The 15,767-nt window shown below is 51.0% G+C and overlaps 2 protein-coding genes across 4 annotated transcripts in view; one reads left to right on the top strand and one right to left on the bottom strand.

Moving 5' to 3' along the window:
- Positions 1-3,962: 3,962 nt before the first annotated feature.
- Positions 3,963-11,495, bottom strand: Fkrp (fukutin related protein). Of its 2 annotated transcripts, none has more exons than XM_021166043.1 (3): positions 11,456-11,495; positions 9,827-9,889; positions 3,963-6,675 (listed from the first exon to the last, which is right to left on the bottom strand). In XM_021166043.1, exon 3 carries the CDS (start codon positions 6,632-6,634, stop codon positions 5,150-5,152), a length of 1,485 nt encoding a protein of 494 aa, XP_021021702.1. In that variant the 5' UTR covers positions 6,635-6,675; positions 9,827-9,889; positions 11,456-11,495; the 3' UTR covers positions 3,963-5,149. The 2 variants fall into 2 exon arrangements, with proteins under 2 accessions (XP_021021702.1, XP_021021703.1); XM_021166044.1 differs by having other exon boundaries at positions 9,827-9,886; positions 11,456-11,488.
- The window catches only part of Strn4 (striatin 4), a 24,860-nt gene continuing 20,171 nt past the window's right edge, over positions 11,079-15,767 (top strand). Inside the window, exon 1 of one of the 2 annotated variants that reach the window (XM_021166040.2) lies at positions 11,079-11,390. In XM_021166040.2, the coding sequence (XP_021021699.1) occupies positions 11,109-11,390 (282 nt within the window). In that variant the 5' untranslated portion in view covers positions 11,079-11,108. The remainder of the gene's footprint in view (positions 11,391-15,767) is intronic. The other variant, XM_021166039.2, reaches the window with a different exon arrangement.

The raw sequence follows: 15,767 nt of genomic DNA on the forward strand, positions 1-15,767 counted from the left end.
AAAAAAAAAAAAAGTATGTGTGTGCATGCATGCTCCTGCACATACAAGCGCAGCTGTGTGTGTGTGTGTGTGTGTGTTTGTGTGTGTGTGTGTATGAGAGAGAGAGAGAGAGAGAGAGAGAGAGAGAGAGAGAGAGAGAGAGAATATGTGTTCTTTCCTTCTACCATGTGGAACCTAGGACTCGAATTCATGTCTTCAGGCTTGGTGGCAAGCACCCTGACCCCACTGTCTTGCCTGTTATGTCTCCCATATGCCAGGCTAGCTCTTGCCCCAGAACCCTTTGTCCCTTCCCCAAGACACCTTTGGCCCACATCTCTATCTGGGTCTTTCTTCATCTTGGACCATATTAATGCGATCTCCACGCTCCCCCATCCCCCCTCCCACCACTGTTACTAACCTGTCACCTATTTAGTTTTTTTTTTTTATACTTACTGTTTTTTGTGCATTTGGCACGCATGTACACATATGGAGGTCAGAGAACAAATCCCAGTTCTCTCCTTCCAGCCTATGTGGGCTGTGGGACTCAAAACTCAGGCCTAGAGGCTGAGCACCGGTATCTACCTCTATCTACCAGGTAGTCTCCTGGGTCCTATTTTGTTTTGTTTTGTCTTTTGTTTTTTTGTTTTTTGTTTTTTTTTTTTTTTTTGAGACAGGGTTTCTCTGTGTAGCCCTGGCTGTCCTGGAACTCACTCTGTAGATCAGGCTGGCCTCAAACTCAGAGATCTGCCTGCCTCTGCCTCCCAAGTGCTGGGATTAAAGGTGTGTGCCACCACTGCCCGCTCTTGTTTTTGTTTTTTGAGACAGGGGTCTTGCTTTGTAGCCTAGGCTGGCTAAGAACTCAACATGTAGCTCAGGCTGGCCTAGAATTTTCTATGTATCTAAGGTTTCCCTTGAGCTCCTGCTTCTTCTGCCACAACCTCCTTAAGTGATGGGAGCTGAACCTAAGGTTTTACTAGTGCTAAGCCAGCACTCTACTGCTCTTCCACTGACTGAGTCCCAGCCGAAAGGCTCGCCATTTGTAATACTATGCACATTTGCGGGTTCCCCTTCTTGATATGCCAGGAGGTAGTCTGACACTGGTACCTACTAAACTGGCAGCTCCAAATGGGTTGGAAGATGTTCTGGTGGCTAATTACCAAGTGCTGTGGGCAACAAGATTTTCCCGTGTGATAGGCAAGCCTTGGCCAAGTTTCTAATGAACGCTGACACAAGCTTCCCTCATTTTACAATGGCTGTTAGACTTCCTGGAAAATTCAGAGGCAGTTAGAGTCTCGAGGAAGACCTTCTGTTCATGAATGAGGGGTTCATCAACGTGGGGTGAAGATCAATAGTATTTCACCTGCAAGGCGAAAGGTATTAAAATGTAGAAATAATATCTCTTCTGGCTGGTAGTCAATTGGTAAAACGGTAAATTTACATATTCTTTATAAATTTACTGGGGACGGGCATTTATGCTTCATCCACCCAGTGGGACCTGGAGACCCAATGCAGCTTGTCAGCTGAGCCATCTTGCTGGCCCTATCATTGTGTGGGGCAGGGTTTGCTCAGTTGTGACCTCAGGGTATCCCTCAATAGTTCCTTTTACCTTATTCTTTTTTTGTTTGTTTTGTTTTCTAAGATAGGATTTCTCTGTGTAGCTCTGGCTGTCCTGGAGTTCTCTGTAGACCAGGCTGACTTCGAATTCACAGATATCTGCCTGCCTCTACCTCCCTTGTGCTGGGAATAAAGGCGTGCACCACCACTGCCCAACTTTTGTCTTGAAAACAATTTTGTTGTTGGTTTTTTTTTTTTGAGACAGGGTTTCTCTGTGTAGCCCTGGCTGTCCTGGAACTCACTCTGTAGACCAGGCTGGCCTCGAACTCAGAAACCCGCCTGCCTCTGCCTCCCAAGTGCTGGGATTAGATAAATGCGCCATCACTGCCCGGCAAAATATTGTTATTTTAAAATATTTAAAGGACTTCCCCCTCTCCTTTTCTTGAGACAGGGTCTCCTTGTGTAGCCCCGGCTAACCTGAAACTAGCTCTGTAGACCAGGCTGACCTTGAACTCACAGGGATCCTCCTGCCTCTGCCTCCTGAGTGCTTTTAGGAGGTTTGCCTGTGTGTATTTTCTGATGCTTTTGGAAACCAGAAAAGACATTAATTAGCAGCCGGGCGGTGGTGGCGCACACCTTTAATCCCAGTACTTGGGTGGCAGAGGCAGGCAGATTTCTGTATTCGAGGCCACCCTGGTCTACAGAGTGAGTTCCAGGACAGCCGAGTACTACACAGAGAAAACCCTGTCTCAAACAAACAAACAAACAAACAAACAACCTCCCCACCCCCAAGACATTAATTAGATCCCTTGGAACTAGGGTTGGTGATGGTTCTGAGACACCGTGTGGGTTGCAGGAACGGGACCTGAGTCTTCTGCAAGAGCAGCTTGTCTGTCTGTCTCTCAGCCCCTGTGTAAAGTCACCTGGGTGCTGGGGATAAGACCTCGAGTCTCGGAACTTGGAACTCAAGACTCATGCTTCAGCAGTATCCTAGGTCGGTCTCTATTGCTGTGATAAAAACCCAGGACCAAACGCAATCTGGGGACGAGGGGGCTTATTCCTTGCAACTCTCAGGTCACTGTCACTAAGGAAGTAAGTGTAGGAACAAAGAGGCGGGAAACGAAGCTGAAGCCCTGGAGGATGCCCCATTGGCTTGCTCCGCTTGCTTTCTTACCAAACCCAGACCACCACCTGGGGGCGCCACCGTTCAGAGTGGGCCAGGTCCTCTCACTAATGGATTAACCAAGAAAATGCTCCCGGACTTTCCTACAGGCCACTCTGATTTTCTCAACCAAGGGTCCTTTTCCCAGATGACCCTAGCCTGTGTCTAGCTGACAAACTAACCAGCAGTTAGCACTTTCCCCATTGGGACTGCCCCCTCCCCTTTTCTTGAGACAGGGTTTCTCTGTATAGCCCCTGCTATCCTGAAACTCATCTGTAGACCAGGCTGACCTCAAACTCACAGAGATCCTCCTGCTTCTGCCTCCCGAGTGCTAGGATTAAAGATATACGCCACTAAACCTGAACCAATAGAATGGTTTTCTTGAGACCCTTGTAGCCCAGGCCGGCTTAGAATTCTCCATGAAGTTGAGTCTTTAACTCCTGATCCTCTCGAGTGCTGAGGCTGGGCAGAGACCACCACTCCTGGTGGTTTTGTTTAGTTTGGTTGAGAGGACATCTCATCTGGCTGTGTTGAAGGCTGGCCTTAACATCCTGGGCTGGAAATAATGCAGCCTCAGTCAGCTGCAGTTAAATAGCTGGGATCACAAATGGATACAGCTGTGCCTGGCTTCCTGCGCTGCTGTAATCGTTAGCTATTATTATTTTGTGGCACAAGTGACCAAGCCTAAGCCCTGTGCGGGCTAGAAAAACCCGAGACCTACATCCCTGTTCCTGTGCTTTAAAAATAAAAAGCCAGGCCGGGCGTGGTGGCGCACGCCTTTAATCCCAGCACTTGGGAGGCAGAGGCAGGCGGATTTCTGAGTTTGAGGCCAGCCTGGTCTACACAGAGAAACCCTGTCTCGAAAAACCAAAAAAAATAAAAAAAATAAATAAAAAAAAATAAAAATAAAAAGCCAGGACAAGGGTGTGGTGGCACAGACCTGTGACCCTAGCACCAGGGAGACTGAGGAGGGAGGACTATGACTTGCAGGCTTGCCTAGGATCTGCAGCAAGGACAGAGGTTGGGTCAAGGACCACCAAGAAAAATCCTCCTCTTCCTTTGGACCAGATATTGTGGTGCACACTTGTAATCCCAGCGCTCCACAGGCAGAGACAGGAGGACCGTAAGTTTGAAGCCAGTTTGGCCTAGAAAGTTAGACACCTGCCTTAGACTCCTGCTCCTCATGGGGTTCGGGGTGCGGAGTGGGGTGGGGAGATTCAGGGAGTGTGTGGAACAAGCTGTAGAATGAAGCAAGGAAACAAACGGCTCTATTCATCTTGAATTTTTAAACTTTAAAGTAGCATAATTTAAGTCTTATTTAACAATATACAGACTGGTTTGAACATAATTTATATGCATAATTTAAATGAGAATTTTTTTTAAACCTGTTTAAGTGGCACAGCCATGGCAAGGCTCCACTTGGGTACTATTTCTACAGCAGAACCTAGAGAGGAAATGAAGTGTGGGCTTTGAAACGGTGATCTGAATTCAAGTCCCTTACTAGCCACTTCCTAAATATCTGACTGCTGGCAAGTGACTGTCATTTTGGCCTCAGTTTTCCTCCCCGGAAAATGGATGTAATAGCAGCTGTCACTTCCGAGTGTATGCCTGGGCCCGAAAGCTCTTTGTAAATGTGAGCTATGGCGAAGGTTTAATCCCTTCCTAGAAGGGAGGGGGGAAGGCGAGGAACAGGTGCAGAGAACTGAAATAAAGAGGTAATGCATTGGCCAGAGATCCCAAACCAGAGAGAGCCCAGTCAGTCCTCCAAGAGCAAGATGGGGTTAGAAGCAGCAGATATATCAAGCAGCACTCTCAAAGAAAAGTGCCACATTCAGGGAGGAGAGGAGGTGGCCAGTGCTGTCCCACCTCCCAGAGCCACTCCAAGAAAACCAGAGATGAAGGTGATGAAGCAGAGCCGCGAGCGGCCATCAAACACGAAATGAAGCGGGACAGAAGTGCCCTCTAGTGGAGGAAGCAAGCACTACACCCAAGCGTCCTGAGGATCCTAAACACAAAGGGAGGCAGGCATTCGGTATCTCAAATTAAATAGACTGGGTAACTAACTGGTCCAGGGATACCTAAGTTGTATGTGGTAGACTGAGGCTGGCTCGTCTGTTCTCCGGACCTCACTTTCCAAGGGCCTACAGCTCTTGGAATATAGGGCAGAGACTATGCAGAGCCCTAAAGACTCCCTGGGCTTTTCTATCAAAGGCCACCACTTTGCTCCCTCATGAGGATGAGTTACTCCAGTTTTTGGGTTCTGCTTCCTGCCAAAGCTGAAACTGTCCTGTGTGTTCCCTCCAATTTTCCTTGGCCAGTTCACTTTTTTTTTTTCCTCTAGTGCACAGCCCCACTACCCAATCACAAACTGGTTCAGATCCATAGAGAATCCGAGGCAAGAACAGACTCTTGTACCCTACTATTCACCTAGCCCCAGATGTGGGTACCAGGGCTTCAACCGCCTGTCAAGCTTAAGAGTGCAGGGTTGGGGTACTCTGGGTTCTCGATGACCCCAGGCCCAAACTTCAGCTCCAGGAAGCGGCGGTAGTTGTTAGGGGCCTGTGCCATGAAACCCGCAAAGGGCAGGGGGACCAGTGGCTGCAGGAAGTGCTCTGGGAACTCAACATCCTGCCGGTGGTCCAGCCAAGTGTCCTTGGTCATAACCCCATTGCGGGGGTAAAAGGGCCACAGGTCCACGTGCAGGTGGTTGCTCTCGCTGTACTGTACTCGGAAGAAGTCGCCCTCCACCGCCTTCTCCCACACAAAGCCGCGTTCATCCACTACCGAGCCAGCTTCGGCACCCCGCAACTGCTCGCAGTTGCCCACGTCCTCCAGGTAGATGCCCAGATCTACGTCGTAGTCCCATGGGATGATGTCGCCGTGGCGAGCTGCACCGAGCAGCGAGCCGCCCTCCAACCAGTAGCGCACGCCCGCCGCCTCCAGCACGCCCACCACGTAGCGCGCAGTCTCGCGCAGCGCGCGCAGGCAGCAAGGTGGGGTCCAGCGGCCCTCATACAGGTAGGCGGGTGTGTCGCCCGCCACCGTACCGAAGCAGCGCGCGCTCTCCTTGCTGCAGCCAAACCACTCTAGCCGCCCGCCTTCCCAGCTCACCAGGCGGATTCCCAAAGAACGCAGCAGCGCCGCTCTCCGTGAGCGCCCCTCACGTTCCGCCTTCCAGCGCGCGTGGGCGGTGGCTAGCGGTGGCTGGCGCGCCGCGGCGAAGGTCAAGTCCAGCAGCTGCACTGCCCAGCCGCGCAGGGCGGTCTGTAGGAAGAGGCTGGTGGCCAGCGGCCGCGCCAGGGGCACCGAGAGGTTGAAGAGGTCGCGGGAGCGCATCAGCAGCACAGCGTCGCCATCCAAAGCGTCGCAGCGGGGCGCGCTGGGCGCTGGGTCGTAGCGCGCAGTCCACTCCCGTAGGCTGACATTCAGAGCTAGGCACCGCGCTGGGTTGGCGGTGGCGACCGGGGCGGCCACTAGGCGCGCGCTGCTCCCTCGGAGCGCCTCCACCATTCGCTCCAGGTGGCCTGGTGACTCGGCCCGCGCTCCATCAGGCACTAGAGCCACAAACTCGGTGGCTACGTAGGTCTCCGGGCGCGAGGCCGCCGCTGGCCGGTCCAGGGCTGGCTGGAGCAGAGCCAGGCGAACGTTGGGGATGCGAGGCAAGGCCAGGGGTGGGTAAGGGAGTGTGTCGGCCACCACTACCACGGGCTGGGCTGGGTCCTGCTGCAAAAAGGAATCCACTAACTCTGGCACCGCGTTGTCAAAAGCCTCAAATTCCCGAATCAGGACGGTGACTCGGGGGCCAATGGCAGAAGTCCGGCGGGGACCCCGGGCCCGGGAGTTTCTGGGCTGATGTTGTAGCCATGACACATAGAAGAAGACTAGGAGGTTGAGGATGATGGCGGCTGCCAGGGCAGCCCAGCAGCGGGTGAGCCGCATGGGGCCTGATGTCAGACCCTAGCTGGGGCGTCCAGGGCATCCTGGGGAAGACAGGATGAAAAGGGAGTGTGGAGCAAGTTGTCAGCATTCCCTACCCTCGAATTCTCAGTTGCCCTTCCTGTATCTGATTTCAGGCCCTCCAGGAATTCCTAGGTTGGTTCATGCCCCTGCCCTAGGCAGACCACTTGAAGGCATCACGTCATCATCTGGGGGAAGGGGGGTTGTCACTGTTTCCCACTCAGTTACACAGTGAGTTCTTAAATTAATGTGTGAGGGCCTGTTTAAAACTAAAACCAAAAATTGAACCCATTACATCACCCCTGCAAATGAAAAAACAATGCTGGTCGCTGCCAGAGGGTGGAGGGAGAGCTGTGAACTGTCTGAACCTGGGGCCCTACCCACGCTAGACAAATGCTCTGCCACCAAGCCTCACTCCCAGCCCCTCACTGATGCATCCAGGAAGGTGGTTTAAGCACAACCCCAACACCCAGTTTTAGTTTTGTAAGGTGAAACACTTCTGACACCTTACTTGCCTAACAATGTGAGGGTGTTTCGAGGGCTGTAGTTTCACACATTATCCCAGGCTACGCAGCAGAGGCCAGTCTTGGACTGTTGGTCTTTCTGCAGCTACCTCCCGATGTGGGGTTTCCAGGTGTGGACACCACACTGTTGTAGATGTACTTAGTACTACTGAACTGTGTGTGTGCCAGTGATGCATTTGATTTTAGGAATATTAGATCACAAATTAAAAAAAAAAAAAAGATGTATTTATTATGTACACAGCCTGCATGTATGCCTGCAGCCCAGAAGAGGGCACCAGATCTTATTATACATGAGATATAGGCCACCATGGGAATTGAACTCAGGACCTCTGGAAGAGCCAGTGTTCTTAACCTCTGAGCCATTTCTTCAGTCCAGGATCACAGTTTTTAAAAGCCATAGTACATTCTGTAATCCAGCCCTTGGAAAGAGGAGGCAGGGGGATGGGAAATTCAAGGCAAGCATGTCTCAAAAATCTAAACCAAACTCAACCCAACCAAACCAAACCAAAACACAAAAATCCAAAAGTAGGAAAAGGAGGAAAGAAGCAACAGTGGCTTCCCTTTAACCCCAGCACTCAGGAGAGAGGCAGGTGGATCTCCATGAGTTTGAAGCAAGTCTGGTTTATGGGGTGAATTCCAGGATAGCCAGGGCTATCCGTGCTATTTTTTTTTTTCTTTTTTAATTTAAAGCAGGGCTGGAGGCATGGCTTTGCAACAGAGGGTGTGATGGTTTGTATATGCTTGGGCCAAGGAGAGGCACTATTAGGATGTGTGGCCTTGCTGGAGTAGATGTGTCATTGTACACCTCAGCCTAGCTGCCTGGAACTCAGTATTCTGCTAGCAGCCTTCAGATGAAGATGTAGAACTCTCAGCATCTCCTGCACCATGCCTGCCTGGATCCTGCCATGTTCCTGCCTTGAGGATAATGGACTGAACCTCTGAACCTGTAAGCCAGACCCAATTAAATGTTATAAGACTCGCCTTGGTCATGGTGTCTGTTTATAGCAGTAAAACCCTACCTAAGACAGAAGGTTAGTCTAAAATTCACCATCAAGGGGTCCCCTGGGGGTGTGTGGCTTTTAGCGGTATAATTGCATAACATGAAAAGTTATCTTATGTTTAATCCACAATACAATCAAGAAGAAGGGGGAAAAACACCAACCAAACAAAGCAGGGCTGGAGAGATAGATAGGTCAGCGGTGAAGAGCACTGACTGCTCTTCCTGAGGACTGGTGTTCAATTCCCAGCACCCACACCCATCTGGAATTCCAGTTCTAGGGACTCTGGTGCCCTTTTCTGGCCTCTGTGGGCATTGTGGGCACCAGGCATGCACATGGTGTGCAGACATACATGCAGGTGAAACACTCATACTCTTAATAAACTGAGGCACCGAGAGGTGAAGGCACTTGCTTAAAGTCATACATCTGAAAAGAGGGGCACGGGGGTTGATGCGAGAAGCTGCTTACTGAATGGTGCTTGCCTTTAACCCCAGCATTCTAGAGGCAGCAACAGGGGCATCTCCATGACTCTGACACCAGCCTGGTGTACAGAGACCTTGTCTCACAACCAAAAAACTGTTTGGTTTTGTTGAGAGGGGGGTCTCACTAAGTATTGAAGTCTGGCTTTGAACTAAGAACCTCTTGCCTTCTGACTGCTGGGATTACAGGCGTATACCACTGTCCACCCAGCTAATTCTTTTTTGCAATCACATATCCCAACTCTTACACTACAGCTAAGCTGATGGGTGCTCTTAAAGCTGAATATGGCATGTGATTTTCCAGCCAAAAGTCAGCTTATAGACAAGTAGATACTTTGTGCCAGGGTGTTTTGGGTTTGTTTGTTTTCGAGACAGGGTCTCAATGTGGGCCAGGTTGACCTTGCACTAGGTATGTAGCTGAGGGGTGATGCTGCTACAAGGCAAAGGCTGGGTTGGGATCACAGGCACACACTACCATTATCCACTAGCGATCTACCAACTGAGCTGTCTCCTCAGCTCCAACCCCAGCCTCTGTGTTCTGCAGATCTGAGAAGACAGGCACACCTTAGTGGTAAGGTAGGAGATCAGCAGGGAGCAGGAGTGAGTAACATGGGGCCTCGCCTAGGAAAAGTGGTCAGGGAAGAGAGTGAATCTGAGCTCATACTAGCTTTCCATTTCTTCCCCCACACATTATATACGCCGAGTCTGATGTTAAATGCTTGTATTCCCAGCACTTGAGAGGTGGAGGCAGGGGGATTGAAAATTCAAGGTCATCCTTGACCACTGCTTGAGTTTGAGGCCAGCCTGGGCTACATGAGACTGTCAGAAAAACAACAACAACAACAACAAAACCCACCAACAAACAACAACAAAACAGTGTTTAAAGATGGCCCAGCAGGTTATTGACACCAAGGCAGGCCTGAGTTTAGTCTCCAGAACCCAAACAATACAAGGAAAGAATCAACGCTGGCAACTCAGCCTCTGACTTCCACACATGCATACGCACACGATAAACAAACAAATGAAAAAAGTCTAAGCGTATGTGTCACTTGGAATTAGCCTTAGCCTTTTCAATCACAGTAGGTACAAAACGGAGACCTATTCAGGAAAGCCTTTAAGGACATAGAAAGGGCAGTTACCCATGTGGTTACTGTGACATCAAGGGACTCTTACCTCCCTAGGTTTCAGGCTGAGGGTGATCAAGAAGAGTGGCTTCACCTTGGGTCATCTGCCCTGCTGAGGGAGGAACCAGAAAGCATCAAATGAGCCAGCCCCTCACAACAAAGTGCAATTTCATTCCACCCGTGAAAGTAGCTTATGCAGTCATGGACTCTTTTGTCTATTTGAAGTCCGTAAGCCTGGTTACACCACTTCAGTCTTCTCAGGAGTGATGTGGTGGGTAGGAGTCATCAATTGTAAGCTATAACTATCCCTCTTCCATGATGGTGTCCAGAAGGGCAGAAGTGACAGCAACTGTTACCATGACAACCTCTTCCCTAGACTCATGCATCCTTTGGAGCTAATCCTAAACATCCCCTATCTTACAAGGACCTGATTGCTAGGATCATCAGATGTGGGAGATTGCCCTGTTATAGTAACCAGGGCATGGATTTAACTGTTTCTCATCTCCCTGGAAATGGTCCAGGCCCTGTAACCATAGCAACTGTCCCACAGCAGCACTTGTCTTCTAAATAAAAACACCTGGCTGGTTTGTCCATGGACTTTCCATATGGGAAGGGGAGATGGTTACCATGGTAATGCCAACTGGGTTGGCTGGGGGAGGAGTGGGGCAGAGGCATTCCTCTTAGAGGAATGTCTTTGGGGCTGGGTCTTTTTTCTACCTGAGCTCTAGGTGAGGGGAGGTTGCTATAGTAACTGATGAGGATAGGGTCAGAAGAACCACCAGGGACTTGGGTTACCTTAGCAACCTCCTCCTAGTGCAATGATAGTAGAGGTTTGGGACTCCACATATGCAAACTGGGAAGGGGCCTCCAGATTGGACAGGGTTATTATGACAACCGACTTCCTCTGGTCAGAGCCCACTCCCCACCCCAGGTCGTCTTTTTTTTTTTTTTTTTTCTTCACTAAGTGAAAGAGATGGGGGTGTATTTGCACCTAGAGGGGATAGGACTCTGACACTGGGGAGAAGGCAGGAAAAAAAAGTCCGGTCTGGTCTCACGACCGCAAAGGAGACAATTGCGAGGGACCCTGGGTCCTTTGCCTGCGTTGAGGCAGTCCCTCCCGCTCCCTGTCAGCACCCCCGTCCGCGCGCACCACCGGGGTCGACCCGGGTGGGTGGGCGAGGCTCGCGCCCAGCCCCGTGCTTGTCCCCGCTCCCCTCGCCCGCCCAGCGCGCGCGCGCGCGCACACGAGGCGGGGGTGTAGAAGTGTGAAGCTGCGCGTCCGCGCAGGCGCGCGAGGCACAGCGGGCGCGCGGGCCGGCCCCGGGGCCTCCATGATGGAGGAGCGAGCGGCCGCCGCGGTCGCATCGGCCGCCTCCTCCTGCCGCCCTCTGGGCTCGGGCACGGCTCCCAACCCGACGGCGGCGGCCCCGGCCTCCAGCCCTGCTCCTGGGCCCGGCCCGGTAGGAAAAGGAGGTGGCGGCGGAGGCAGCCCGGGCCCTACGGCGGGCCCGGAGCCCCTCAGCCTGCCGGGGATCCTGCACTTTATCCAACACGAGTGGGCACGCTTCGAAGCCGAGAAGGCCCGCTGGGAGGCCGAGCGCGCCGAGCTGCAGGTGAGTGCCGCCGCTGCCCTCCCGCGCTCCCCGCCCCAGTCCTGCCCGGCCCGGCCTCGCCTCACCCGCCGCCGCCGCCGCCGCCATCTTGGAGCAATGGCCGCCGGGACGGCCGGGAGGGGGCGGGCAGGGCCGGCGACGGGCCGGCGGCGGGGTCCCCGGGGCCTCGGGGCGGACGCGGGCCGGGACCGGTCGGAGGATCTGAGCCGGGCCGAGTCTGCCGGGAGCCGCGAGTGGGAGTGACGAGCCCAAGCCCAGAGAGCCTGTCTGGGCGATGCGACTCGGGGTTCCCGGGGGACAGAGTGCTGAGAAAGTGGATGGGGTCTGGGCGAATAAATATGCCACGCCTCGCCTCCGGATCCTAACCAGATGCTGGCTGTCAGGGTGGAATGGACTAGATGTCTAGCGGGGTGACACACTCTTAACATCCACTGGGTGCAGGGAGTGAAGAGAGGAAGACTGGAAGCTGGCATGGGGTACCTAGGGGGAGTGGCTGGCCCGGAGCAATTGAAAGGTGGCAATTGAAAGGTGGGAGGAAGCTTGATTAGGAGGGGGTCCCAGGATGAAGTGTGTGGCCTCCTGTCCAAGAAGGACACTTTGGGCACGTGTGGCTACAGTGTAGGGGAGGGATCGTTTGGGTGGAACCACGGAGAGGGTAGAGGACATGGTTTGGGCTCCCTCAGGAGAGCTTGAGAGTGGGAAGCGACATTTTGGGTGCTTGAAGGAATTAGAGTTCCAGTATGAAAGATTTGAGGATGTTAGGTAGAAAACCCTGAACTGTTAGGGCGTTTGTTGGGTATATTCAGTGGGAAGACAGGAGTGGCTGAGATGCTGCACACGGTGAAGAGGGATGGAGGTGCCTTTGGGTGATGAGCAGGGGGGAAAGACAGCACGAGGAGGGACTCCGTGAGGGAAGTGTTTGTGTAAGGGCCTCTAAGGGACTTGATGGTTTGTGGAGAAGAATGTGCCAGGTGATGGTTCGTGGAGTAGAAGTTGGGCTGGGCTCTGTGACCTTGAGCTAGGTACTGCTTGTGGGGAATCAGAAAGGTGAGCACTTCAAGGCCTTCAGGGATGGGCCCCCAGGAGTCAAATGGTTCCTAGGCTGGGATGTTATTAACAAAAACAGTCAGCGCTTGGTTTCTGGCAACCCATCTTTCTGTTTCCAATGTGCGCTTTCCTGTCAGCTTGAAATGGAGCCCCAAATAAGTGACTGATTCAGTTTTTGTCCATGGGATGAATGCCAAGAGCGTTTGAATTTTGTGTATGTAGCTCCCATCCCTGAGAGAGAAGTCCTTATGTAAGTGCTCCTCGTGCTGTGCCCAACTCTAACTCAGGCTCTTTCCCAGCATACATCTCATCAGATCTTCTCAATACCCCATTATGTAGGCAGGGCCAATGTCATTACCTCACTCAGCAATAACGACAGCAGCTGCTATTTATTCAGGGCATATTATGTGCCTGACACTGTATTAAGTATTATACATGCTATCATTTAATTCTTGTGGCATTCTGAGAGGGGAAATGGTATCTCTTCCTCTCTTTTTTAATAAGCAGGGGAGGGAGATGCTACGGATCCCAGCAGTGGTGGCAGTGCTGACTGTGTCTCTTCCCTCTCTGACACTGAGCACAGGTGAGAAAAGTCTCTAAGGAAGCTTAGAGACCTCACCAGGTCACCCAAGCCATCATAGCAGAGCTTGACAGGGGTACAGTTGACAGCATTCACTGTATCAGCCATGCTGTGTATCCCAGACTCCACTCAGAGTGTACAGTATGTGCTGCCTCCTAAGAAGAGGTCTTCCCACTCACTTAGTGACCTTCTGTGGAGTGACAGAGAATGCTCTGTAAGGCTCCAACATCACCAACTTCATGCTTTTGCTACTTATGTTACATTCTAAGTCAGACATCAGGGTGTGTGTGTGTGTGTACATGCCCAGAATGTGTTAGACTATACCACATTCGACACTTCATAAGTCATACATTTTAGTTCCCTTTCCCCATCAGCAGAGAGTACTTATTTTTGATAGCTTGGGTAGTATTCTCTTGGGTATTTACACCATAGCTTATTTATTTTGACCCTTGTCAATGGATTTTCAGGATTATTTCCACCTTTCCCCCTGCCCAAAATGGCCTTGAGGCCTCAAGAGCAGCTCAGTTGGTAAAGTTCGTGCTGCGAAGGCTGAGGACTTAAGTTTGATCCCCTAGAGTCCATATGAGAAAGCCGGGTCTGGTGGCACACGCTGTAATCCAGTATGGCAGGTTTCTGGCACTTGCTGGGTAGTCATCCTACCCACCAAGAGAGGGAGAGGGAGAAGGAGAGTGGTGGAGGGGGAGGATGCACATGAGAGAGAGCTAAGCTCCAGGGGAGGGTCCTGAGGAGTGGTGTGTATGTATACACACAACACAAGACATGACTTTGCTGGCAGTGTTTATCCTGTGAGAGAGTGACATGGAGTAGTGAAGTGGATGTGTTTATAAAATGGTGATTGCTCCGTCTTTTGTGCTCTTTACACTTTTACTTATTTATTTTACTTTATTGTTTTGTTTCAAGATAAGATCTCTCGCTGTAATCCTGGCATTCACTATGTCGAACAAGCTGACCTTAAACTCACAGAGATCCCTTTGCCTCTGAGTGTTGGGTTTAAAGGTGTGCACCATTGTGGAGATCAGATGGCAAATTGCAGACGTTGATTCTCTCCTTCTGCCATGTTGATCTTGAGATGGAACTCAGATAGCAGGCTTGGGAGCTGATATCTTTATTCCCTGAATCATCTCCTTGGCCCACACACCTCTATCTATCTATCTATCTATCTATCTATCTATCTATCTCTCTGCTTGCTTGCTTGCTTGCTTGCTTGCTTATTTTTGAGGCGGGATCTTGGTATGTAGCTATGGCTGTATTGGAATTCCATATGTAGAGTGGTAGGTTAGACTGGCCTTAAATTCCTGTTGGCTCATCCCCCATTCCCAATACTTCTGGCTCCTGAGTACTGGAATTAGAGGTGCCCAGTACCTCATCTGGCCCCTTTTTGTTTTTTTGAGTCAGATCTTTACTATGTATCCTAGGATGGCCTTGAACTCACAATCTTTGTGCCTCAGCCTCTGGAGGGCTAGAATTACAGTCTTGCACCATTACAGGAGTAACCCCATCCTTTGTAATGGGTGTGCACCAACACATCTCACAAGCAGCATCCCTTCTTACCTACCTTCCTTCTACCCAGCACTCACACCTTCTGAACCCTTCATGACTGGGCAGTGTCAGTACTGAGGAGCTGGCCTTGGCTGGTTTTGATAAGAGGCCCACTGTGCAGTCAGTGCCCAGGACACCGGTAGGGAGAGGGCTAGCCAAGAGACTCCAGAGATGAGAGCAGAGAAGAGGTGGAGGTGTGCTGTGATAATAAGTGGAAATGGGTTGGGATGGGTGGCTTCTGAGGAGTAGATAATGTGGCTCCTGCCCCTCAGAAGCTTCTAGACCAGCTAAGGAGATTGCAGAGAACTGTTTGCACTCATGCATAAAGTCGGTTGTGGGGCTCCTTTGTGTGCTTCTGAGAAGGGAGTCCTTGGGGAGAGGTCTAAACCTGATGTTCTTGAGGTGTGGAAAATAGAGAAGACGTTAAGGAAAAGGACTGTGCAGTCCCTTCGTCCCCTCCACCTCCTGTGGAAGTTCTCCCTGCTGGGAGCTGTGTGAGCTATAGGCTCCAGGCCACGCCGTGAATGGGAGCTTGAGAACTGGAAGGTCTGCAGCAGGAGTGGTTCTGTGTTCAGGACTTTGCCTTAGAGAGAGGAGCCGCCTGGGAGAGATGGCAGCCCCAAGTCAGAACTCAGGGTGTTGGGATCCTGTGTATGGAAGGTAGGGAGGACACTTCCAGCTCCCATGTAGGAGACTGACAGGCTACTGCCAGCACTTCCTGTTTTTGGTAGATTCCACTGATCTAATAAGACACTTCAGCCATGTCTTCCTGGTTTTCCTTCCTCTTCTCTACTAGAGGAACTGGGAAGAAGACAGCAGAATAGAGGGTGTTGGTGAGACCCCACTCAGTCATTCTCAGTTCTTCTGGGCTTTAAAAAAGTTTTCATTGCATTTTTGTATTCATGTGTTATTGGGTATTAATGCCACCGTACCCAATTTTATGTGGTACTGTAAATCAAATTTAGGACTAAATGCATGCTAGATCAACATGCTAACATGCTCAGCCCAGTTCCAGCATTTGTGTAGCTACCTCTTTTATTGGGGTGGCTCTTCTTTGAGCTTTGCTAAATTCACACTTGATTCTCCACATTGTAGCTGTAATGGCTTTGGTCATTACACCTAAACTTTGTACACCTCGTTGTAGTTTTCTTTTCTTTTCTTTTTTTTTTTTTTTTTTTTTTTTTTTTTTT

This window comes from Mus caroli, chromosome 7 (genome assembly GCF_900094665.2).
Source record: "Mus caroli chromosome 7, CAROLI_EIJ_v1.1, whole genome shotgun sequence".
Classification (NCBI taxonomy): Eukaryota; Metazoa; Chordata; class Mammalia; order Rodentia; family Muridae; genus Mus; species Mus caroli.

Bases quoted from the DNA above. Each gene is read 5' to 3' on its own strand.
- Fkrp (XM_021166043.1), bottom strand. From the start codon at position 6,634: ATGCGGCTCACCCGCTGCTGGGCTGCCCTGGCAGCCGCCATCATCCTC.